This window comes from Bufo bufo, chromosome 1 (genome assembly GCF_905171765.1).
Source record: "Bufo bufo chromosome 1, aBufBuf1.1, whole genome shotgun sequence".
NCBI classification, from domain to species: Eukaryota; Metazoa; Chordata; class Amphibia; order Anura; family Bufonidae; genus Bufo; species Bufo bufo.
Window position 1 is genome coordinate 150109239 of NC_053389.1, and position 25034 is coordinate 150134272.

Consider the following 25034-nt stretch of genomic DNA (forward strand, 5'->3'; position numbering starts at 1 on the left):
TGGCTCTGCTCCCATATAGTGGCCGTGCCGGGTTACTGTGGCTCTGCTCCCATATAGTGGCCGTGCCGGGTTACTGTGGCTCTGCTCCCATATAGTGGCCGTGCCGGGTTACTGTGGCTCTGCTCCCATATAGTGGCCGTGCCGGGTTACTGTGGCTCTGCTCCCATATAGTGGCCGTGCCGGGTTACTGCGGCTCTGCTCCCATATAGTGGCCGTGCCGGGTTACTGCGGCTCCACTCCTATTCACCTGGACCGAGCTGTGCTTCCGGTGCCAGAGGTTGCAGCAAACAGCTGATCGGTGATGGTGCCGGGTGTCGGACCCCCACTGATCTGATATTGATGATCTTTCCTGTGGATAGGCCATCAATAGGTGGAGCCTGAAAACCCACTTTAATCTGTAAGACATTCCATTTAGTTGCACTCCTGCTGATCCTAGGATTCATCCCAACCTGCATGTTCCACTTACATTCCAGCAGGCTTTCTTGTGAAATTGTGTGGGAACCAAGTTGTCAGACCCGACTCTACTCATTCTATAAAAAGTCAGGGAGAGGCCTGCAGACCCTATGGGACCCTGTAGAGCCTCGGTCAGAGAGGAGAGGGGGAGTCGGACAGCCAACACTCATGTCTTCACTTAGGACTCTTCCAGTTAATAAGGCCACAGGTAAGGAAACCTTTGGGTGGTGTGAGATCTGGAAAGATTCCACATAAAACTGAGGAGTGGGCTGACTTTCTCTATTAAGTCTGTGCATAATAATTCCTTTGACATGAAACGCGTGTCTTCAGGGCACGGCGATTGCCAGCGTTACTGGAATGATGGATATGCCGGTAATATTTTGGACCAATGCTTCATTTCTTTTCAATGTCAGAACATTTATTTTTGTTAAAATGTCACGGAATCAGTCATCCTGACTTTGAGCCGCCCCAAGCGTTAGGCAGGCGTCTTTTTTCCATGCTGCTAAGGAAATGGTCTTTTTTTTCCGTAATGTCATTTTGTGTGTTTCAACCAGTAATGTAGAAACATTAACCGTTAAAGTCATGACTGTGTCGACTGCTGCAAAGCCTGGGGTCCTTCTATGTCTCCTAAATAGTGTTGAGCGAACTTCTGTTTTAAGTTCGGCGTCTAAAGTTCGGCTTCCGGTTAGCGGAGAATCCCGATATGGATTCCGAATTCCGTTGTGGTCCGTGGTAGCGGAATCAATAATCGGCCATTATTGATTCCGCTACCACGGACCACAACGGAATTCGGAATCCATATCGGGATTCTTCGCTAACCGGAAGCCGAACTTTAGACGCCGAACTTAAAACAGAAGTTCGCTCAACACTACTCCTAAACCTGTGTATGCTCTGTGGCATGAGAAGAGTTAATTAAAGGAACACTCGTGGCAAAACTAAGACATGGTATTATGCCTAGTGCAGCCTGCGGGGGGCAGAGTGGCTTCTCTGTTTGGTGCCCTTTGAATGATGGTTTGATGCTTCGGCCTCACAGGTGCGGCACCAGGCATTACACAGCACGTCACGTGTTCCTTTAGTTTAAACCTTTAAAGTGTAGCTCCATTATTGAACTCCGTTTCACTCGATTATATCTAGATATAAGCTGTGGCTAGATATAGTGAGTGGCTTTGGACTTTTGCTCATCATGTCTTCTACTCCAGTCACATACAAAGCTGCATTCAGAATTACCTAGACACCCCCCAAAGAATTGAAATGAGCTGTTAAATCACTGCATTTTGGGGGCTCATCCACAAAGCAAGCTGTGAACAGACCCTGACCCAGCATGGAACTGTGAAGCTCATTACCCTGAGAATTAAGGCCTGATACATATGACCGCGCTCGGCTCAGAAAATATGGCCCACGTGTCAACCGCATCTCCCGGACCACCTGCGGCTCCACTGACCCAAACTGACTGCATCATAGAGATTTATGATACAGTCACTTCCTATCTGCTTACGGATCTATTGCACTGTGCTCACATGATGAGTACAGTACAATAGACCCACAATCCGATAGGAATTGACTATTGCAAAACCCTATGACGCTTTCAGTTCAGGACATGGGAGCCGCGAGTCAATGCAGCCAACTCATGGGCCAGGTTTTTCAGACCGGGCACAGTCATGTGAATCAGGCCTTAGAGGAAACCAGCTGGAGATGTAAATGCAGCTTTGGTTGTGACTAGTATAAGACATGACATATCCTAGGATGAGCACCTGCTGTAAGATAGCCGTCCATGTTTATCTATAGTAGTGGTCTGTAACCTGTGGCCCTCCAGCGTACCCGGATAGCCGCAGGCTGCCACACTGCAGGGTCACTGGTTGCAGAGCACTCATCTGTATCATCAGGGAAGGGGAATCTATTGCGTGTGGTCAACGCTTTTTTTTTTTTTTTTTACACGCATCATCTCTGCCTTCAAGAAAAATCGCAGCATGTTCTATACTGTGCGTTTTTTATTCGGCCCTGGCTCCATAGAAATGAATAGGGCTTTCGTGAAAAATGGAAGATATCCGGATACAATGCATTTTTCATTGATTGTACCCGCGCAGAAAAAACTGAAACACTGGACGCAATCGCAGACATAACTGATTGAACTTGCCTGCAAAACCATCATTTTTTTCATGAACAGATCCTGATAGTGGATCCCAATTTTATTTTATTTTTTAAATCTTAGCATTTTTTTTATTCTTAAGTGAGATCACATGGTTCACTCACATCCTTGGATAACGGTCTTATGTGATGCTCGCTGCCGTATCATGAGGTTTTAATAACTGGATTCATGCATAGACTATATGTATGGATGGATGTAGCAGAGCTGAACTCGTCATCCATTGGAAAATATATCCAAAAAAGTAATAGCGTGTCTCAGTAGAGACTTTACAGTACAGGGTCTGTCCACTGTGACAATGAAATGGCAGTGGTACTAGGTAGGCACCTGTAAACTGCGCTGTGCTTTCTTCAGAAGCCGCGCGGTCGTCCCAACGTAGCCATCGCAGCGAGGAGCTGACAGGAGACGGATATCACACACTCTGCTGTATGAAGGATTTCCTGCAGACTGTCCGGACGTTGTGCTTCTCTCTCCTAGTGTAACCATATAGTAATATACCACTAATTATTTGTTTGCACTAATCGTCTTCTTCCATTGTATGTGTTCTCATCATTGTATATTCAGTTGTCTTTAGATTTATTTTTGTTCTATTTAATTTGTGATTTTATTTCAGTATTATATTTCATTAAAAAAAAGAAAGTTACAAGGTGTGGATATGCTTCATGTGTCTCAAGTAAGGTGCCTTATGTGCAACTGTAAGATTTATCCTCCGGGCTCATGCACACGACCGCATGAATTCAACACAGATCCACAAAAAATACAGATGACGTCCGTGTGCATTCCGTATTTTACGGAACAGCTGGCCCCTAATAGAACAGTCCTATCCTTGTCCGTAATGCGGACTATAATAGGACATGTTCTATTCTTTTGTGGAATGGACATGCGGAAACGGAATGTATACAGAGTAATTTCAGGTTTTTTTTGCGGACCCATTGAAATGAATGGTTCCGCATACGATCCACAAAAGAAAAAGAATACGTTCATGTGCTTGAGCCCTTAAAGAGAGGACCTGTCCCTTGTCCTGACACGTATTTCTTAGTAAATACTTGCATCCCCCATGTAATAACAATTCTGGAGCATCCAGTTGTCAAGTTTTTGAATGAATTACTAGCAGTCTGCAGTAAGGGTACAGCTGGGTGTTGCCAGTTTGGGGTGTGTCCCTGCGTAGTCTTTCACTGGCAGCACTGATTGGAAAGTGTCAAACTGCAGGGACACATCCCCAACTGGTAATATTTGGTTGGACTTTTATTGCAGACAGCTAGCAATTCATTCATAAACTTCTAGCAGGAGTAATAGAGGAACGTCACAACATATGAATAGATGCTGCAGAATTATTACCTGGGGAATGCAAGTAATTACTGGCGGGTCAGGAGAGGGGCAGATCATTTTAAAGGACAACATTGTAACTAATCCGTCCAGTAACATTAAAAGGTAGGTGTATAAAATGAGAATGCCAGGACTGCAAAATGGCTCAATAGATGGTGATTATTAATAGTAGTGCATCAGATTGGGTCCCAGTGACCTGTGGGGTGGCACAGGGGTCAGTATTGTGCTCTCTTCTTAGTAATAGGGTTACTTATGACCTTGTAGATGGCTGGAGGCCCTGACTGAACAGTTCACTCCCGATAAATGTCTGTTGCTAGGCATGTTTGTTTCATCAGGTGACTGGTGCCACATACACACAGGGCACTTATCAGGAACAAGCATTCCCAATAATTGTCCCACTGTTGACCTGTGTAAAAGGGCCTTTACAACATAGAATTCCCAAATTTGCAGATAAGGGTACCTTCACACTTGCGGCAGAGGATTCTGACAGTCAGTTCCGTCACCGGAACTACCTGCCGGATCCGTCAAAACGTATGCAAACCGATGATGCATTGACATGCCGGATCCGTCTCTCCGGTGTCATCTGGAAAAACAGATCCGGCATTATTTTTTTTTGTTTTCATTTTTAGCGGTCCGAGCATGCACAGACCGCAATGCCGAATCCGTTTTGCCAGGACACTCGGGGCCGGATTCGGCATTTAATGCATTTTAATGGGAAAAAATGCTGGATCTGGCATTCCGGCAAGTGTTCGGGAATTTTGGACGGAGATAAAACGGCAGCATGCTGCGGTATTATCTCCGTCCTGAAAAGTCAAAAAGACTGAATTGAAGACATTCAGAATGCATGGGGATAAAACTGATCAGTTCTTTTCCGGTATAGAGCCCCTAGGAGGGAACTCGGCGCCGGAAAAGATTAACGCTAGTGTGAAAGTACCCTATAAATAAATACTAAACTCTCCAAAGTAAGCAACAGAGAGCAGGAAATCTAATATTGAGGAGGCTGTAGGTTATGGCGGAGAGATGGGAAACGAGGGTCAGTGTGAATAAATGTCAGTTTGTGCAAAATGTACAGTTCTGTACTAAACCGTGAACTGCTGGGTAAAAGAGGAGCTGAGAGAGACTTGGTGAGCGGTGAGCAACCAGCGCCAGCAGCAGCTGCCAAGGCAAAGTATCATGGGATGCACCAAAAGAGGCCACACATTGAATATTGTATACAATTTGGTTACCAAGAGAGACGAAATATGACCCCAAAAAAAAAAAGGTCTTTAAATGCAACTAAAAAACGCAGTTCTTTTTTTAGGATGTTTTATAATTTCTTGTTGGCCGACATGTAACATCTGTCACAGCGTTTTTGCTAGAGAAAAAAAAAAGCAAGCACAAAAAAATGCTTTTTTTTAAAAAAAAAAAATGGTATGAAACCACCCTATTAGGAGATAATTGACTTCTGCCGCATACAGTGGCTTTATTTAAGGAATCCTGTTAGGATTATAGGTAGGACTTCATTGATCTGTCTTTTTTTGAACCTTATCAACTAGGTAACTGACAGCAAACAGGGATCTTGAAACTGGATCTTCTCGTTCAATGATTGCACTTTATCATTTGAACATATTGTAGCTAGCCAACACGTCATTGTAACTCTCCCTGACCCTTTGCCCTTTCCTTGAGGATCTGCTCAAGGTCTTGAGTCTTGTGCCGTTTACCTGCTAAGCTTCTTCCACCCACACATCAATAGAATGACTGATGTTACTTTCCTCAATACCACACGAACCTGGCGAGAACAAAGACCATGAGAGTTCCAACCACTCGTCCAGGAAAAGCAGAGACGTCTTGTAAGAAGCCTGCAGAATGCCCCCTCTTGGATGCGTCACATAGACGAGAGAGATCATGAACCTTCTCCATTCATGTACGGATGTATCCGGGGTACAGAGATAGTGACCACGGCTGCAGAACTGACACCGTGAGGGTTGTAAAAATGGATCTTTATTCCATACAAGACAAATACAAAGTGAATGGGCCCTGGGCATTAACCCTCTCCTTACAGGAGCCGCTCATTGACCCTGGTGATCAGGCTACTCTTATACAAGGTAGAAAAATAAATAGATTTTTGCACATGATTTTAATAATTGAGAAAGTTGTGTTGTGTGCACTGTGGCGACAAGTAGGGATCATGGTCAAAGGGTATTTGCCCCAAAATCAAAGAATTCCCAGTAAATATAACTTTATTTTAGGTATGTCTCAGTGACCACCTATACGGCACTATTAACGCTCCCACAGGGGTAGTCACTCAGCTTTCCCAGACTCCTGAATCTAAAATTTGCCACAATTTCTGCCTGTGACCACTGTGGTTCCTACAGGTATAGTCACCCATCTTTCCCACATTCCTTAAAGGGACTATCTGAGATTTATAAAGACACAGGCTTGCCTTTTCTCTCCAGAATCAGTGTCACTCTTGCCTGTGGCCTGTACTTGTATTCCAGCACAGCCACATTTACGTGATTGGGGCTGAGCTGCAATACCAGATAGAGCCTATGGACCTGAGTGGCGCTGTTTTTGAAGAAATATTAAAAAGAAGTCTGTTTAAAATGTCAGACTGCCCCTTCAAAGTAAGCAGGTTTTTTCCCCCTAAAAGTAGTGCCACATCTGTCCATGGGTTGTTTTTGGTATTGCAGCTTACATTCAAAGGAGTGAATGGAGCTGAGATCCAATATCAAAAGTGTGGTACTGTTTCCGGAAGAAAGCTGCCATGTTTTTCTAATCCCGTACAAACCCTTAAAGGGGTTTTTCTACCGCGGGGCCTTTCTGACTCCCTGCTTGGCTAGACCTGCGGAGGGAATCATACTTACCTGACCACCGATGTAGGGTTTCGGCTCCTTCACTCCACCACTGCAGATCAACGGGCTCCCCGCGTCAACTTCCGGCTGGCTGCAGTGGTGGCGTGTCCCCCATGCATCACCTCAACCAGTCACTGCTGCAGCCCCCATGTCAAACCGGAACGCAGGGAGACTGGTGCTCTACAGTGGAGGGGAGTGAAGGAACCGGAACCCACTGCTGGGATCACGTAAGTACGATTCCCTCTGCAGGTCCGGCCCCACTGAGGGGTCTGCAAGAAGTGCTCCCGAGGGTGAACAACCTCTTTAAGGCTAAGTCTGCTAGGTTGCACACATTTAGGCCCTTTTCACACGAGCAAGTTTTTCGCGTGGATGAAAGGCGTGACGTAAACGCTTAACACCCGCACTGAATCCTGACCCATTAATTTCATGAGGGTGTACATGAGGGTTTTTTTTTTTTCACGCATCTGTTATATATTTAGTGTGTTCTATATTGTGCGTTTTTCACGCAGCCCTGGCCCCATAGAAGTGAATGGGGCTTCAGTGAAAAACGCATTGCATCCGGAAGCAAGTGCGGGTGCGATGCGTTTTTCACTGATGGTTGCTAAGGGTCCATTCACACGTCCGTTGTTTCTTTCCTGATCTGTTCCGTTTTTTGCGGAACAGATCTGGACCCATTCATTTTCAATGGGTCCTGAAAAAAAATCAGACATTGAGCTGACATTGAAAATTAATGGGTCCAGATCTGTTCCGCAAAAAACGGAACAGATCAGGAAAGAAACAACGGACGTGTGAATGGACCCTAAGAGATGTTTAAAAACCTTCAGTTTTTTATCACGTGCGTGAAAAACGCATCAAAACGCATTGCACCTGCGCGGAAAAAACAACGCAATCGCAGACAAAACTGACTGAACTTGCTTGCAAAATGGTGCGAGCTTCACTGAACGCATCCGGAGCCAATCCATCACGCTCGTGTGAAAGAGGCCTTACACCCCCTCCCCCATATGTCTGCATAATTAGGCAGATAAGAAATTCAGGACTCTAGAAAAGCTGGATCACAACCCCCAGAGGTGTCCATATTCATTATCGTCCATTTTCCTGCTGTAGCTACGAAGCCACGGACCAGAATCTTGAATGACTTGACATGTTGTTGTTTTTTGTTTTGTTTTTTCATTTTTGGGGTGACTGTCCCTCTTAGAATGATGAACCGGGCTCCTGACGTCGGCGCTGATCATCTTTTAGTTCTGTACTTGTTGTGCTTCACTTTCTCTTGAAAACTATGAAAAGAAGAGGAGGAGGATGGCGTTACAGTATGTTCCTACATGATGCAGAGACTTACGCCTGGTAAACAATGGGAGGCGAGGATGCCTCGGGGCAGGAAAGCGGGGAAGGAGGCCTGGAAGAATGGGGTTACTTTCTATCCTATGTGTTTTTCTAAGGTTATTGATTTCATCCTAGCAGAGAGAAATACAAGAGTAATGAAGGATATTGATTGTTGTACGTGTTTGGAGGCCTCTATAGAAACAGGTCTATCCACAGAATATTGTGCTCAATGTACAGCAGACACTGTGTGTGTTCTGTAAGGAGCCCCAAGGCATCAGTAAAGATTTCTACCTGTCCTATATTAGGACAGTAATCAGTAGTTCTCCAGCTGCTGTACAACTTCCACAGGCTGGCAGGGCATGCTGGGAGTTGTAGTTTCACAGCAGCTGTAGAGTCATCATTTTGGACTTTGCATAATATATCTGCATGTGTAGCTCTGATTTTCTGACTGGTAAAATTCTGGCCGAGCGCAGTCACCACTAGAGGGAGCCCACTGCATCTGGATTTGCACAGACATTGAATTTAAAAGGGCTCATTCATGCACAGTGAGACCCCATTTGGAGTATTGTGCGCAGTACTGGAGACCATATCTCCAGAAGGATATTGATACTTTGGAGAGAGTTCAGAGAAGAGCTACTAAACTGGTACATGGATTGCAGGATAAAACTTACCAGGAAAGATTAAAGGACCTTAACATGTATAGCTTGGAAGAAAGACGAGACAGAGGGGATATGATAGAAACTTTTAAATACATAAAGGGAATCAACAAGGTAAAAGAGGAGAGAATATTTAAAAGAAGCAAAACTGCTACAAGAGGACATAGTTTTAAAGGGGTTCTGCACTTTGTTTTAACTGATGAGCTATCCTCTGGATAGATCATCAGCTTCTGATCGGCGGGGGTCCGACACCTGGGACCCCTGCCGATCAGCTGTTTGAGAAGGCAGCGGCGCTCCAGTAGCGCCGCGGCCTTCTCACTGTTTACCGCCGGCCCACTGACGTCATGACTGGTATCAACTAGCGTGTGCGCGGTTAAGCTCTGTTTACTTGAATGGAGCTTAGCCCCGCCCACGCTAGTTGATACTAGTCATGACGTCACTGGGCCGGCGGTAAACAGTCAGAAGGCCGCGGCGCTACTGGAGCGCCGCTGCTTTCTCAAACAGCTGATCGGCGGGGGTCCCGGGTGTTGGACCCCCGCCGATCAGAAGCTGATGATCTATCCAGAGGATAGCTCATCAGTTAAAACAAAGTGCAGAACCCCTTTAAATTAGAGGGGCAAAGGTTTAAAAGTAATATCAGGAAGTATTATTTTACTGAGAGAGTAGTGGATGCATGGAATAGCCTTCCTGCAGAAGTGGTAGCTGCAAATACAGTGAAGGAGTTTAAGCATGCATGGGATAGGCATAAGGCCATCCTTCATATAAGATGGGCCAGGGGCTATCCATAGTACTCAGTATATTGGGCAGACTATATCGGCCAAATGGTTCTTATCTGCCGACACATTCTATGTTTCTATGCACATGGCCGTTGCTGTGTTTGCAGTCCGCAAAGTGCGGATCCTGGCTGTGTGAGTTCCACATTTTGCGGTACAGAACGTCCTGGCCTCTATAGAACTTGTCCTATCCTTGTTCGTAAAATGGCCAAGAATAGGACACGTTCTATATATTTTTGGGGGGCAGCAGAACAGACATACGGATGCGGACAGCACATGGATGTTCTGTCCGCATTTTTTGCTGCCCAATTAAAGTAAATGGGTCCACATCCGACCTGCAAAAGATGCGGACAAACAAGTACACCCGTGTGCTTGAGCCCATAACCTGTATGCAGTGAGCACTCCCTAGTAGTGACCGCAAATAGCTACTATGACGGTGTCAGTAGGGAAAGCAGTTCAAAATCTCTACTTACTGTCAGTGAATTTGTATGTCTTCTTTACCTACAGAAGCTAGAAACGTGTACCTGTAATACTTTTCACAGCTGAGGATTTGTTACAATCCTCTGTGAGCTAAACACACCAGCAGCACAAATCTCTCTGCTGTCCTGATAGTTTGCTACAATGTATCAGTGCCTGTAAAATGTATTAGTCTTTTACTAACTGCAAGCAGAGATCTTCAAAATGGTGAGTAGTTGTAGAACTTTTCATTACAGCCCGCCATCAACTCCTATCCTAGAGCTTTACCTTCCTCCATTGCTACCTGTTACTGGAGCTATTGTGAGGGGGCACCAAACCTTTATAAATGACATATTATATTTTAAAGGACCCCCTGATCCTTACCCGACGGCCGCATCCCATGCCACTCTGAGCCCCGATTCTGTCAATCCGAGACCCGAAGCAGTCTGAAGACCGCCTCATGCTCCGGGGGGCGTTCAACAGCTCTCGCAGCTTATTCTTCAGTGGAGAGATTCTATCAGCCTGGGCCCAGGACCCTCTGTTATAGCCCATGTCTGCAGGGGGGCGGGCGGCTTCTCCAGGCCAGGATGGAGCTGCATTTGAAGACTGGAGGGAATCGGATGAATCGTAGTTTCCCATAAATAAGTCTTGAGCTGGGACTTCTGGTTCTTCTATGGGAATCTTATCTTCTAAGCGTTCCAGGAGACCCTACAGTGAAGAATATAATAAGCTTTATTTATATGGCGCCAATATGTTCTGCAGCGTTTTACAATCAGAGGGTATATGCACCGATTATATCAACAATTGAAACCATGGGCATGAGGGTACGGCCACACGGTCAGGTTTCCTGATACAGTTTTGGAAGCCAAAACCAGGAGTGGATCATAAAAGATGACAAAGTATAAAGGACAAATACATTTATTAATTTTTTTTAATTCACTCCTGGTTTTGGCTTCCAAAACGGCATCAGGAAACCTGACCGTGTGGCCGGACGTAGCCCTAGGGTCCTAGCTAACAATCTATGAGAGAGATAGGGGGTGACACAACAGGTACAAAGTCATAAAACCATGTAGTACACAGAGGGCTCCCTGAGCCCGTCCCCAGCTCCTATCTGTGCATGTACAGGTACAAGTACAACCTCATGCACATGGACATGTCCACAAAACAGATCCGCACAAGGGGGTAAACAGTGAAGAGTTAGGGTTATCAACATCCACAATGAAGAGTAATACACCGCTGACGCGTTTCATAACCTCTGACTTTTAAGGAGTTCCTAAAACTACTTCCTAGCATATTCATAAATGTATAAAAAAGCAACATCACCCTATTTGTGGTCGACTATAAAGCAGCAAAGAGACTCAACGAAGAATCTCTAAGCTCTTTTCCTCTAGACTTTCATATAGGAAAAACTGGCACTTTTTTTTTATTATGACTGTATGAGCAAAAACCTCCACCCCAAAAAAGCTTGCAACAAATCCATGAATTTCATTAAAAACATGCCCAAAAAAATGAAGTGTGGGAGCACTCATACTAGGGAATTGTGTCTTTAGCCAGTCTCAAATGCATATCTGCAAGTGGAATGACTAGTTCCCTGAACGTCGGCAGTAGAGCAGACAGGCTGGTGCACTGCCCGGCTCTACTTGCAGTGTTGCCCCCTACTCTTAAAGGCGGTATTTCTAGTAATAGATATAACTCAAGTAACTGAAGCATTATAGAGCACATACTGATTTCAGTAGGGGTTTGTGTGGTGCACATATGCCAACAGTCAAGAGGAAGGATCATTGTAGTGTCTCTCTGCTTATTTATTGGAGGGGGTTCCAGTTGCAGGACCACCATCATGGTTTCTATGAAATGACCCCAAACCATAGCATGCTAATCAATAGCAACAATGTCCTATTATGTAGTAAGGGGGCACACCCAGACACCAGTAGTTGGGTGCAGCTGCAACTTCTAAACCCCCATAGTTGCACTGCTGAGCAATGATATACACTGGTTTGCAGGAACAATTAGCATGAAGACTTTGAACATGAGCTACAAGTCTAGTTTGGACTCTGCCTATGTCATCCAGTTAAATGATTGTCTACTGTCTTCAAATAAAACATTGGGTCATGGCGATGAGTTGTACCAAATGGCAAACTCAGCACTGCTATATCTCTATGTAATCATAGAGCTCGTGCATCAGTCTTCTTGCACCAAATAGGTGAACCATCTTACGTTGTACCCAATGAAAAGCCCAGAATCTACTTCCTTGACCCATTCAGCTCTTCTACATCTGTAAATAGGCTTCTGCATTCTAACATATTTTTGCCTTTGCCTGTCTTACCTTTAGATCGGACAGGTCTGATGATATCATGGAGCTGTAGACTGGACCTCCATGGACCTTGGTCAATGCCAGAAGAAGCAGAAGGCAAGTAAAGTATTCCACAATTGAGGCTCCCATGGCGACTGTTGTGTTCTCTGATCCAGTAGCTGGTCCCTTCGTCCCTTGTCTATCTGTATGTTTGTCTTGTGTACTGTCCGACAACCACAACACTGACTGGTTATATATGTGCCAGGCTGACAAGAGTCTCTCCCAGGCATGAACTCATCCACATTCTATCACTTCCGAAAGATAAAGAGGCTGTTTTCAGGCCAGTAGAAGATTCCCTTTTAAAGTTATCCTTCCCTTGCCATTGCAGCGAGCCCTCCGAAGAGCCAACTTGCCCACTTGACCCCTTGGCTGCTGGCATCCTGACATTCCTACCATAAGAGGCTTCTCACCTCTCTTTATACCTGAATTCTTTCTATGTGTCTCATGGAAAAATTAGAGAATGCAACCTTTTGACCAGTACTTGGGATGAGCATATGCCTGTGGAATGGGGGTGTGACCCAGCTTCTACCAGATGTATGGCATTATTTCCGTACCAGGACGTCTTCATGCATCACATATTGTCAGCTATAGTAGCAGATGACCATACACAGATCTGTTCCATTATGAAGGAGGGGAGGCTAAATGCCAACAAAACCTAACATTTTTAACAAAAAGATACCAAGTTTATAATGAGGGTGCAGTACCGCTATGACCATTAGTTGGTGATAGAGAACCCTCCAAATCGGACAATTACACGTGCTGCAATTTGTATAGTATTAAATAAAGATGAGTGAATTTCCGCTTATGAAATTCGTTTGCGATTTGTTTACTGGTAAAAACAGAATTGCGTTACCACGGACCATAAGGCAATTCTATGACGGAATATATAACGGAATGCCTTTAGAGGCATTCCGTTATTCATTCCGTCATAATAGAGGTCTATGGGCTGCATAATGTTTGTTTTAAAAAAATTTTTATTAGCGAAGCAAAAATAACAACACTGTATGTGTTGGAATCACAGAAGTACTTAAAAGCATGAAAACTGTACAATCTTGAAAAGATGATATCTTACAATGCATATTTGTGTCATGTCGTAGTTGCACAGCTTTATCAGTGCGTTGTACACCTTTAATAAAGACATTTATTTTCAACCATTCCTTGAACATGAATAGTTTCTTCATTACATATAAAATAACGTTACAATAAAGTGAACAGTTGCAGATGGGTAGATAGGTGGTCCAGTGGGTCTATAAACAATTGTATGCTGAGTAGTTAGATGAGATTCCTGAATTTCTTCCAAATACCCCATATGTGTCCAAACTGGTAGGACGTATTGGACTCCCAATGAGCTAATTGCTCCAATCTGTAAACCTAATCACATCTATTAAGCCAATGTGTAATTGCTGGAGAAGCAGTGTCTTTCCAGTTTGTTGCAATTAGTACTCGCGCTGTTGCCAGCATGTGTTGGCACAGGCGTTCCTCCTGTTTGGAGAATGTAGTAATCGGGAGTATCCCCAGAAGGCATAGCTGTGGCGTTTGACTTATCGTCTTGTGGCATATTTTGGCCAACGTCTCACAGACACTGGACCAAAAGGGGGCTATCAGAGGGCACGTCCACCAGATGTGCATAAAAGTACTAGTGTCTTGAAGGCATCGCCAACAGACCGATGTAGTTTTTCTGGAGTGTAATACGACCTTGTAAGGATTTTATAATAATTCTCCTGAAGACGCACACACCTAGAAATTTTTGGGGTGCAAGCTAGTAATGCCCTTATTTTATCTTCAGTAAAGGGTTGTTTTAAGTCCCTCTCCCAACTAGAGATAAATAGGGGCTTTTTTAAAAGTGTCTTTGGGCAGGAGGGATGAATATATTTTAGATATTTTCTTAAGAGGTTCTCTGTTCCCTTAAACCATCTGTTCAAAGCTCGTAGGTTCCTTATCAGTAGGTGTCTGCATCTTTCTGAGTGCATGGAGGAGATGTTTCTTTTGAAAGCTAGTGAGATTTGGGGGTGAGAAGTCTTCCATGTTAGAATCAACCATGTTAGGGTTGTCTCTTAGTATGTCCCAGATTGTACCAGTGTTGTGTTTGCAGGCAGCTGTTAATGTGGACCTAAATTCCAAAGTGGAGTCCCATAGGACATCTCTCACTTGAAGTAAAGGTGTTAACGGGTTTGTAAGCAGGCGGTCTGCCAACCCAGCGTGCCATAGTTTGACCGCATTTCGTGTCAATGGGTTTGAAACTGTTTTGAGAGTTTCATGTTTGTAGGTTGTGGCTAAAGTTAGGGAGTGAAGGGGTATCTTTGACATAACTTGTTCAAGGGATATATCTAGCCTCCCTGGAGTGTTACGCTGCCATTCTAAAACTTGTAGACCCTGTATGGCTCTATAGTACTGGAGAAAATCTGGTATACCGCCTTCTCTGATTGATTTAGTTATTTGGGAGTGGGAAAGTCTAGGTCTGTGCCCATTCCAGAGGAATTGGGTAAGTGTTCTTGTCAGTTGTGTGAAGAAGACCTTCGGGAGAGGTATTGGTAAGACCTGCAAATAATATAAGATTTTCGGGAGAATGATTGTTTTAAGTAGTGATGAGCGGCAGGGGCAATATTTGAATTTGCGATATTGGTAGAATATTCATCATTTATTCGCGAATTCGAGATTATTTTCTTGATCGCGAAAAATCGGCAATGTAATATTCACGTAATACAGGCGTGGGTCACTATAGCTACATTTTTCAAGCTGCTAGAAGTTTCCTGAGACTGGAGAAAATGGTTGGCACGGCAGAACATTACAATAGCTTTAAATGCAGTGTGGGGATCAGCTCAAACAGTGACTTCAGGTGTCATTTAAACAATAGTCTTTTATTTTGTTCAACACAGCCTTAACAAATGCTCGCTTACTTCAGCGGGTAAACAGAAAGAAACACAGTTCATATGAAATGGTATAACTCACAGTCCTCTGTAGTTCCAGAGTTCCACCATCCGCTGGAGAGGGGAAAAATAGGCAATGGCAGGCTTATCCACAGCAACACAGCTACACACCACACAGCTTTACTCCCAGTCTGTTACACTTCCAGACTAGGAACCACACCCCCAGCTCTCCTGGCATTCCTGGCTTAAATAGGCACCTGGCCTGGATACGTGGGAGTAGTCATCCCACCCTGCTCTTTGACTACTCCAATGAAACCCGGCCCGGATCAGCATCAGCTGCAGCTAGCAGCTAAACTACCTCTAGCAACTGTCAGTAACCTAGGGTTACTGACAAAACATTACCGGTTCATTTCACTGAGGCCAGGCACCTCGGTGACACGTATCTATCATCTATTATGGCACCTTGTGCCTTCTCACATATCCCCCCCCTCTGTCCAAAGCCGGGGACTTGGACATCTTTAGCCCCCAGACTGTATACCCTTGACAGGGCGTCTGCATTCCCTTGCATCTTGCCTGGCCTGTGTTCTACTGAGAAGGAGAAATCTTGAAGTGCAAGGAACCAGCGGGTAACTCGGGCATTATTCCCCCTTTTCTCTCGCATCCACCTTAGGGGAGCATGGTCTGACACTAACCTAAACCTCCTTCCTAGTAAATAGTACCTAAGGGAGTCTAGTGCCCATTTTATGGCCAGACACTCCTTCTCAACGATGGCATAATTCCTCTCTGCTGGGGACAGTTTTCTACTCAGGTACATCACTGGGTGCTCTTCTCCATTCACTACCTGAGACATGACTGCACCCAGACCCACATCGGAGGCATCGGTCTGGACCACAAACTCACGGGAAAAATCCGGGGCTATCAACACTGGTTGCTTACACAGGGCCTGTTTAAGCTCTTGAAAGGCCCTTTCCGCTTCTGGGGACCACCTCACCATAGCAGACTTTGTGCCCTTTGTCAGGTCAGTCAGGGGAACCGCTATTTCTGCGAACCTGGGGACAAACCGCCTATAGTAGCCCGCAATACCCAGAAATGCCTTAATCTGCTTCTTAGTTAGTGGACGGGGCCAATTCTGAATGGCTTCTACCTTGTGAAGCTGGGGTTTAATCTCCCCTCTCCCTACTACGTAGCCCAGGTATCTGGTTTCCTCCATGCCTAGGGCACATTTGGCTGGGTTTATCGTAAACCCCGCCTTCCTTAGAGCATCAAGGACGGCCTGAACTTTTCTGAGATGGCTTTCCCAATCGCGACTAAAAATGACAATGTCATCTAAGTATGCCGCGGCATACTCCTTATGGGGCCGTAGTACTTGGTCCATAGCCCTTTGGAAGGTGGCAGGGGCCCCCTGCAAGCCAAACGGCATTCTTACATACTGAAAAGACCCTTCAGGTGTAGAGAACGCAGTCTTCTCCTTAGCCTCTTGCGACAGTGGGATCTGCCAGTATCCTTTAGTGAGATCTAAGGTGCTAATATACCTTGCGGGGCCTAGCCGTTCGACCAGCTGATCTACCCTGGGCATAGGGTAAGTATCAACTGTGGACACTTCATTAAGCTTGCGGTAGTCATTGCAGAATCTCCACTCCCCGTTTGGTTTTGGCACTAACACTATGGGGCTGGACCAGCCACTTTTAGACCTTTCAATCACCCCTAGCTCCATAATCCTCCTAACCTCTTTGGAAATCACGTCCCGGCGGGCTTCAGGGATCCTATAGGGTTTTAAGTTCACCCTCACTTGGGGATCTGTGAGGACCTCATGTACTATCACATTTGTACGGCCAGGGGTTTCTGTGAAGAGATCTGTATTCCTCTGCAGCAGTTCCCTAAACTGTTGTTTTTGGGAGGGGGATAGGGTCTCTGAAATTTTAACAGCTTCGATGGTGGACCCCTGTTGAGCCACCAGGCAAGAAGCTTCAGGTGGGTCTCTCTCCTTCCAGAGTTTGATCAGATTGACATGGTATATCTGGTAGGGCTTTCTCTTCCCTGGCTGGTGTACCCTATAGTTGACCTCTCCCACTTTTTCCACTATCTCGTAGGGACCCTGCCATTTGGCTAGGAATTTGCTTTCGACAGTAGGGACTAACACTAACACCCGATCTCCCGGATTAAACTGTCTTAGACGAGCGGACCTATTATATACCCGGGCCTGTGCCTCCTGAGCCTGAAGCATATGTTCCTTTACAATGGGCATCACCCTCGCCATTCTCTCTTGCATCTGTGCTACATGCTCTACTACACTTTTGTAGGGAGTGACCTCACTTTCCCACGTTTCCTTTGCCACATCCAAGAGACCTCTGGGGTGTCTGCCATACAGTAATTCAAAGGGTGAAAAACCTGTGGAGGACTGGGGCACTTCTCTAATAGAGAACAGTAGGTATGGTAACAGACAATCCCAGTCCCGCCCATCCTTCTCTACCACCTTCCTCAGCATGGCCTTAAGGGTCTTATTAAAACGCTCAACAAGGCCATCCGTCTGAGGATGGTATACGGAGGTTCGCAGCTGTGTGACTCTTAAAACTTTGCACAGTTCCCTCATCACTTTTGACATAAACGGGGTCCCCTGATCTGTAAGAATCTCTTTGGGAATACCCATTCGGGAGAAGACATGGAACAACTCCCGGGCAATATTTTTGGATGTGGGGTTCCGTAGGGGAACAGCCTCGGGGTACCGGGTAGCGTAATCAGCGATTACGAGGATGTACTGATGCCCCCTAGCTGACTTCACCAATGGGCCTACCAGGTCCATTGCTATCCTTTCAAAGGGGACCTCAATGATTGGTAAGGGGACGAGAGGGCTACGGAAGTGTGCTACCGGGGAAGTGACCTGACAAACTGGACACGATTGACAGAATTCCCTAATCTCTCGGTAACACCCCGGCCAATAAAATCGTTGTAGGACCCTCTCAAGTGTTTTGTCTGCACCCAGGTGACCACCTAACACATGGGAATGGGCCATGTCCATAACCATACGTCGATATGGTCCCGGGACTAGTAGCTGCTCTATCACTTCGTCCCGTATCTTGGTCACCCGGTATAATAGATCCTGATTCAGGGCAAAGTGTGGAAACCGTTGGTCGACCCCGGGCTCTTGCAGAACCCCATTAAGGACCTCCACATTCTCTAGTGCCCCTTTTAAGGTCAAATCTCGAAGTTGGGCCGTACCAAACTTTCCCCGGGATACCTCCAAGTCGGGGACATTTTCCTCTGGGGTATCCTCTTCCTCATTGTCTCCTAGCAGGACAGTCAGAGGAAACTCCTGGGTCGCTTCTGGACTCCCACCCACAGGGTTGCATGGGCCTGCGGGGTGATTTGGCATAGCAACCTTTGCCCACAGGTCCCAGAACAGGGGGCAGTCACGACCAATAATAACCTCATGCAGTAAGCATTTCACTACTCCCACATGGTGGGTCAGGGAAGCCCACCCCGTCTCCAGAGTAACCTGAGCCACCGGGTAAACTCTGGTGTCCCCATGAATACATGTGACTCCCAGATTTTTCCCAGGGACCAACACATGAGGAAGAGAGGCCGAGATCAGGGTGACCAAGCTCCCTGAGTCCAACAGTCCTGAGACCAGAGTTCCATTGATAGTTAGTGTACACATCTGGGGTCCCTCCCCCCCTGTGGGTACAGCGCTGCAAGCTGGCTGCGCAAAGAGGGAACTGCGCCGGCCTGCAGAACAGTCCATGGGCTCCGTGGTGAGGGGACACTGGGCTACCATGTGACCCGGGGCCCGACATCTCCAGCAAATGATTTCCCGAGAGATTCCTCTGGGTATGGGTTCGGGCATCCCCCTGGCCTTGACGCGACCCTCTCGAGTAGGCTTGGCCCCTAGTCTCTGACTATCGGAGTCCTTCCGGGCCCCCCAATATGTTGATTTCAGGTTCCCTGGACCGCCCAGGGACTTCTCCATGACATGGAATCTCTCCACTAGTCCCACCAGGTCATCTGCTGTCTGGGGGTCACCCTGTGTAACCCAGCACTGAATGGGGTGAGGAAGGGAGTGCATGTACCGGTCCATGACTACACGCTCCACCATTTGAGCAGGGGAGCAAACCTCTGGCTGCAACCACTTTTGAACCAGATGTAGTAAGTCAAATAGCTGGGACCTCGGAGGTTTGTCCAGGCTATAGGTCCAGTACTGTACCCTTTGGGCTCTCACAGCCAAAGTAACACCCAGCCGTGCCAGGATCTCGGCTTTTAATTTGGGGTACTCTTTAGCGTCCTGCAGGGCAAGATCATAATAGGCCTTTTGGGGCTCCCCAGTTAAATACGGGGCCAGGACTTCAGCCCACTGATCCGGTGGTAGCTCTTCCCGGTCAGCCACCCGCTCGAACACCGTGAGGAAAGCCTCGACGTCATCCTCCAGGGTCATCTTTTGTAAAGCTTCCCTCACAGTCCTCCTGACACGATGACCATCATTTGGAGTGGGAGGAGTTGAACTCTCCCGAGTGCGAACGGCGTCGGTCAGAACGGCCATCTGCTGGATGAGCAGCTTGTTGGTCTCTTGCTGGGCTTGCATAGCGTCCGTATGTGCTTTCTGTTGCTGCAAGTTTGCCTGCACCAGGTGCTTAATCACTTCCTCCATGGCTGCTGGTGTGGGTTGGCTCTGTGTTGCAGCTTTGACCCAGGACATGTAATTCGACCGCGGGTTTATGCCCGCATCCGACACCACTTGTGGGGATCAGCTCAAACAGTGACTTCAGGTGTCATTTAAACAATAGTCTTTTATTTTGTTCAACACAGCCTTAACAAATGCTCGCTTACTTCAGCGGGTAAACAGAAAGAAACACAGTTCATATGAAATGGTATAACTCACAGTCCTCTGTAGTTCCAGAGTTCCACCATCCGCTGGAGAGGGGAAAAATAGGCAATGGCAGGCTTATCCACAGCAACACAGCTACACACCACACAGCTTTACTCCCAGTCTGTTACACTTCCAGACTAGGAACCACACCCCCAGCTCTCCTGGGATTCCTGGCTTAAATAGGCACCTGGCCTGGATACGTGGGAGTAGTCATCCCACCCTGCTCTTTGACTACTCCAATGAAACCCGGCCCGGATCAGCATCAGCTGCAGCTAGCAGCTAAACTACCTCTAGCAACTGTCAGTAACCTAGGGTTACTGACAAAACATTACCGGTTCATTTCACTGAGGCCAGGCACCTCGGTGACACGTATCTATCATCTATTATGGCACCTTGTGCCTTCTCACAGCAGATAGAGTGCTCCAATATATTCGCGATTGCAAAATCAGCACTAATGATGCGAATATTTTGGCACAATATGTGCAACTTCACATTTTAAGAGGTCTGACTACTTATTAGTGATTGGTGCACTAAGTATTGTTGTGAACTTGTGACATCACAGCACTATGTATGTAGCATGTCTGTATGGACAGCAGAACCTATCAGCTACACTATATCACTATCTAACCTACACTGACTATCTCCCACTAACTATCTGTATTATATAAATATAAAGAAATTCCGCAGCACATCCAGATAGTAGAGAAATAAAAAAGGCTTTATTCACCAGGCATGCGACGTTTCAATCCTCTCGATGGGATTTTTCTCAAGCAGTGAGCAGTTTCTCACTGCTTGAGAAAAATCCCATTGAGAGGATTGAAACGTCGCATGCCTGGTGAATAAAGCCTTTTTTATTTCTCTACTACCTGGATGTGCTGCGGAATTTCTTTATTTTTATACTTTGGAGGTGGATCGCCTCCTCAGCCGCTGGCACTCCGACTGCACCTTACAGACAGTGGTGCTGCCCACATTCCTTTTATATAGCTGTATTATTTATATATATATATATATATATATATATATATATATATATATATATATATATAAGCTAACTATCTAATGTAATGACACAGGAAAGCAGAGAGCACAACAATAACACTGCTGTCTCTCTCAGATCTGCAAAATACTGCATACAAGGGCTGCTGGGGAGGTTATTATATACTAAAAGGGTAGGCAACTTTCCTATTGGTTGCTAGGGATGTTGCTAAGCTCAGTCAAATATATTGCAGCCTTCTCATTGGCCCACAAGCAAGAAGGGAGGTTACTGATGAAAAAAAAATCTAGAATATTCGAAATTACGAATATACACTCACCTAAAGAATTATTAGGAACACCATACTAATATGGTGTTGGACCCCCTTTTGCCTTCAGAACTGCCTTAATTCTACGTGGCATTAATTCAACAAGGTGCTGATAGCATTCTTTAGAAATGTTGGCCCATATTGATAGGATAGCATCTTGCAGTTGATGGAGATTTGAGGGATGCACATCCAGGGCACGAAGCTCCCGTTCCACCACATCCCAAAGATGCTCTATTGGGTTGAGATCTGGTGACTGTGGGGGCCATTTTAGTACAGTGAACTTATTGTCATGTTCAAGAAACCAATTTGAAATGATTCGAGCTTTGTGACATGGTGCATTATCCTGCTGGAAGTATCCATCAGAGGATGGATACATGTTCTCATTCTGTTTACGCCAAATTCGGACTCTACCATTTGAATGTCTCAACAGAAATCGAGACTCATCAGACCAGGCAACATTTTTCCAGTCTTCAACAGTCCAATTTTGGTGAGCTCGTGCAAATTGTAGCCTTTTTTTCCTATTTGTAGTGGAGATGAGTGGTACCCGGTGGGGTCTTCTGCTGTTGTAGCCCATCCGCCTCAAGGTTGTGTCTGCTGTGGCTTCACAAATGCTTTGCTGCATACCTCGGTTGTAACGAGTGGTTATTTCAGTCAACGTTGCTCTTCTATCAGCTTGAATCAGTCGGCCCATTCTCCTCTGACCTCTAGCATCCACAAGGCATTTTTGCCCACAGGACTGCTGCATACTGGATGTTTTTCCCTTTTCACACCATTCTTTGTAAACCCTAGAAATGGTTGTGCATGAAAATCCCAGTAACTGAGCAGATTGTGAAATACTCAGACCGGCCTGTCTGGCACCAACAACCATGCCACGCTCAAAATTGCTTAAATCACCTTTCTTTCCCATTCTGACATTCAGTTTGGAGTTCAGGAGATTGTCTTGACCAGGACCACCCCCCTAAATGCATTGAAGCAACTGCCATGTGATTGGTTGACTAGATAATTGCATTAATGAGATATAGAACAGGTGTTCCTAATAATTATTTAGGTGAGTGTATATCACTATGCTCTAAATATTCTCGAATTCTCGAAGTGCCGATATTCACGATTAATATTCGCTATTCGAATTTTCGCGCCCAACACTAGTTTTAAGTAACGATCTGCGCCCAAACCAAGTGACGAATGGAACATCCCATGATTTAATGATGTTGCCAACAATCTGAGGAAGGTTTTTATAGTTTTCCTGATATAGGTTTTTGGAATTTGAAGGTAAGGTTAATACCTAAGAAGGGGATACTTTGCGTTGCCCATTTAAATAGTAAACACCTTTCCAACGTTACCTGGGTTAGTGGGTCTAATGTGATATTTAAAACTTGCGATTTTGAGAGATTCACTTTAAAGTTAGAGTATATACCAAATTGCTGTAACATTGCATGAATGGCAGGAAATGCCTCAATTGGATTAGAAACAAGCAGTAGAAGATCGTCTGCGAACGCAGCCTGTGTATGGATCTCCCCCTGTATCTTTACTCCCTGTATCCTACAATCTAACCGAAAGGCCTGGAGAAGTGGTACCATAGAGAAAACGAACAGGAGCGGGGACAACGGGCACCCCTGTCTAGTTCCGTTGCCTATTTTAAAAGGTGGTGATAACGTGTTATTAACTAGGACCCGGGCACTGGGGCCTTCATACATTGCCATTACTACCTTTATGAAACGATCAGGTATTTGAAAGTTAAGCATGGCTTTCTCCATATATGCCCACTCGACCCCATCAAAGGCCTTCTCGGCATCAGTGCCGAGAAGGACCAAGGGCGTAGAGGTGTGATATGCGTAATGGATTAAGTTGATGATCCAAGTTGTGTTCATTCTACCTTCCCGACCGCTGATAAACCCCACCTGTTCTGCATGAATCAGCCCAGGAAGGAGAGGTTGGAGACTCAGGGCTAACATCTTTGCCAGCAGCTTCAAGTCATTGTTAAGTAGTGAAATTGGTCGATAGCTTAAGCAAGAAGCCGGGTCCTTACCCTCTTTTGGGATAATAGTAATTTGGGCTGACAGCATGTGAGGGTGTAGCGGTTTTCCCTCCCAGGTTGAATTACACACAAAAAGCAGCCTGTGGAGTAAGAGGTCCCGAATGGATTCGCAATATTTATATAGGCCAATATGGATAGGCCAACTGAGCTGCTGTTGAGTTGATCCTATGTATATAGGAATTGATTTTCCTCTTTTTCAGTTGGGAGAGCATAAATTTAGAAGCTTTGTATCCATGTACGTAGTAACGGAATCTAGATGATAGATATATTTTTCCTGTTCTTTCATTAAAGAGGACCTTTCACCGATTCTTACCCTATGAACTAAGTATACAGACATGTAGAGCGGCGCCCGGGGATCTCACTGCACTTACTATTATCCCCGGGCGCCGCTCCGTTCTCCTGCTATGCTCTCCGGTATCTCTGCTCACTAAGTTATAGTAGGCGGAGATACCAGTCCCTAAGTTATGGTAGGCGGAGTCTGCCCTAGCGCTGGCCAATCGCAGCGCAGAGCTCACAGCCTGGGAGGTTATTTTCTCCCAGGCTGTGAGCTCTGCAATGCGATTGGCCAGCGCTAGGGCAGACTCCGCCTACCATAACTTAGGGAACGGAGATACCGGAGGGCATAGCAGGAGAACGGAGCGGCGCCCGGGGATAATAGTAAGTGCAGAGAGATCCCCGGGCGCCGCTCCACATGTCTGTATACTTAGTTCCTTGGGTAAGAATCGGTGAAAGGTCCTCTTTAGGTATATTTTTAAGTTGCGATCTGTGAAGTTCTAACTGGTGTAGCACGTCTGGTGTAGTTTGCCTTTTGTGCAGCAATTCTAGTGTGTTTATTTGGGTTTGCAGCTTTTGAACCTCTGCTTCCCTCCCCTCACCACTGCCTTATGGGCTTTCCAGATCACTTGGGGGGATGTCTGGAGACTCATTCAATTGGAAATACTCCTCAATTTTCCCCGCAACATGCTTCACGTTGTCAGGGTTATTCAAAAGCATTTCGTTCAATCTCCATATCATTTCCCTTCTTGGGGTGTTAGTTAGAGAAAACTGCAGTAAAACAGGGACATGGTCAGATAACACAATCGAGCCAATTGAGGCCTTTTCACAGTATGGTAGGAGTGAAGTTGACACCAGAACATAGTCTAGCCTTTGGTATGTACAGGAGCTGACGAATAATATGTGAAATCTTTGTTTATAGCACCCCACAGTATACAGCAACCCAACAGTATACACCACCCCACAGTATACAGTAGAGCAGTATAGCACTCCACAATATACAGCTCCCCACAGTATACAGCACCCCACAGTACACAGTAGAGCAGTATAGCACCCCACAGTATACATCACCCCACAGTATACAGCCCCCCACAGTATACAGTAGAGCAGTATAGCACCCCACAGTATACAGCACCCCACAGTATACAGTAGAGCACTATAGCACACCACAATATACAGCACCCCACAGTATACAGTAGAGCAGTATAGCACCCCACAGTATACAGTAGAGCAGTATAGCACCCCACAGTATACAGCTCCACAGCTAAGGCAAACTTCTCTTGCAGCAACACTACTGGTAGAAAGGACCTTTAAAGACCTCATAGCCATGTGACCAGTACTATTCCTAGGTTACTGGTCACATGGTGATGATGTCATCTAAGGTCCTTAGAA

The 25034-nt window shown here is 45.8% G+C and overlaps 1 protein-coding gene and 1 long non-coding RNA gene across 2 annotated transcripts; both read right to left on the minus strand.

Annotated features, from left to right (window-relative positions):
• Nucleotides 1–1662: 1662 nt before the first annotated feature.
• Nucleotides 1663–24549, minus strand: LOC120999589. The gene is made up of 3 exons (XR_005778574.1): nt 24537–24549; nt 23274–23279; nt 1663–2204 (listed from the first exon to the last, which is right to left on the minus strand). It is a non-coding gene; the product is annotated as an uncharacterized LOC120999589 (long non-coding RNA).
• On the minus strand, nt 7912–12482 carry LOC120999579 (natriuretic peptides A-like). The gene is made up of 3 exons (XM_040430537.1): nt 12282–12482; nt 10343–10666; nt 7912–8027 (listed from the first exon to the last, which is right to left on the minus strand). Exons 1-3 carry the CDS (start codon nt 12396–12398, stop codon nt 7989–7991), a joined length of 480 nt encoding a protein of 159 aa, XP_040286471.1. The 5' UTR covers nt 12399–12482; the 3' UTR covers nt 7912–7988.
• Nucleotides 24550–25034: the final 485 nt, after the last annotated feature.

Coding starts and splice junctions, on each gene's coding strand:
- LOC120999579 (XM_040430537.1), bottom strand. CDS start 12,398: ATGGGAGCCTCAATTGTGGAATACTTTACTTGCCTTCTGCTTCTTCTG. Junction 10,667..12,281: donor CAGACCTGTCCGATCTAAAG/GTAAGACAGGCA, acceptor TCTTCACTGTAG/GGTCTCCTGGAACGCTTAGA. Junction 8,028..10,342: donor GCATGGGATGCGGCCGTCGG/GTAAGGATCAGG, acceptor TTCTTTTCATAG/TTTTCAAGAGAAAGTGAAGC.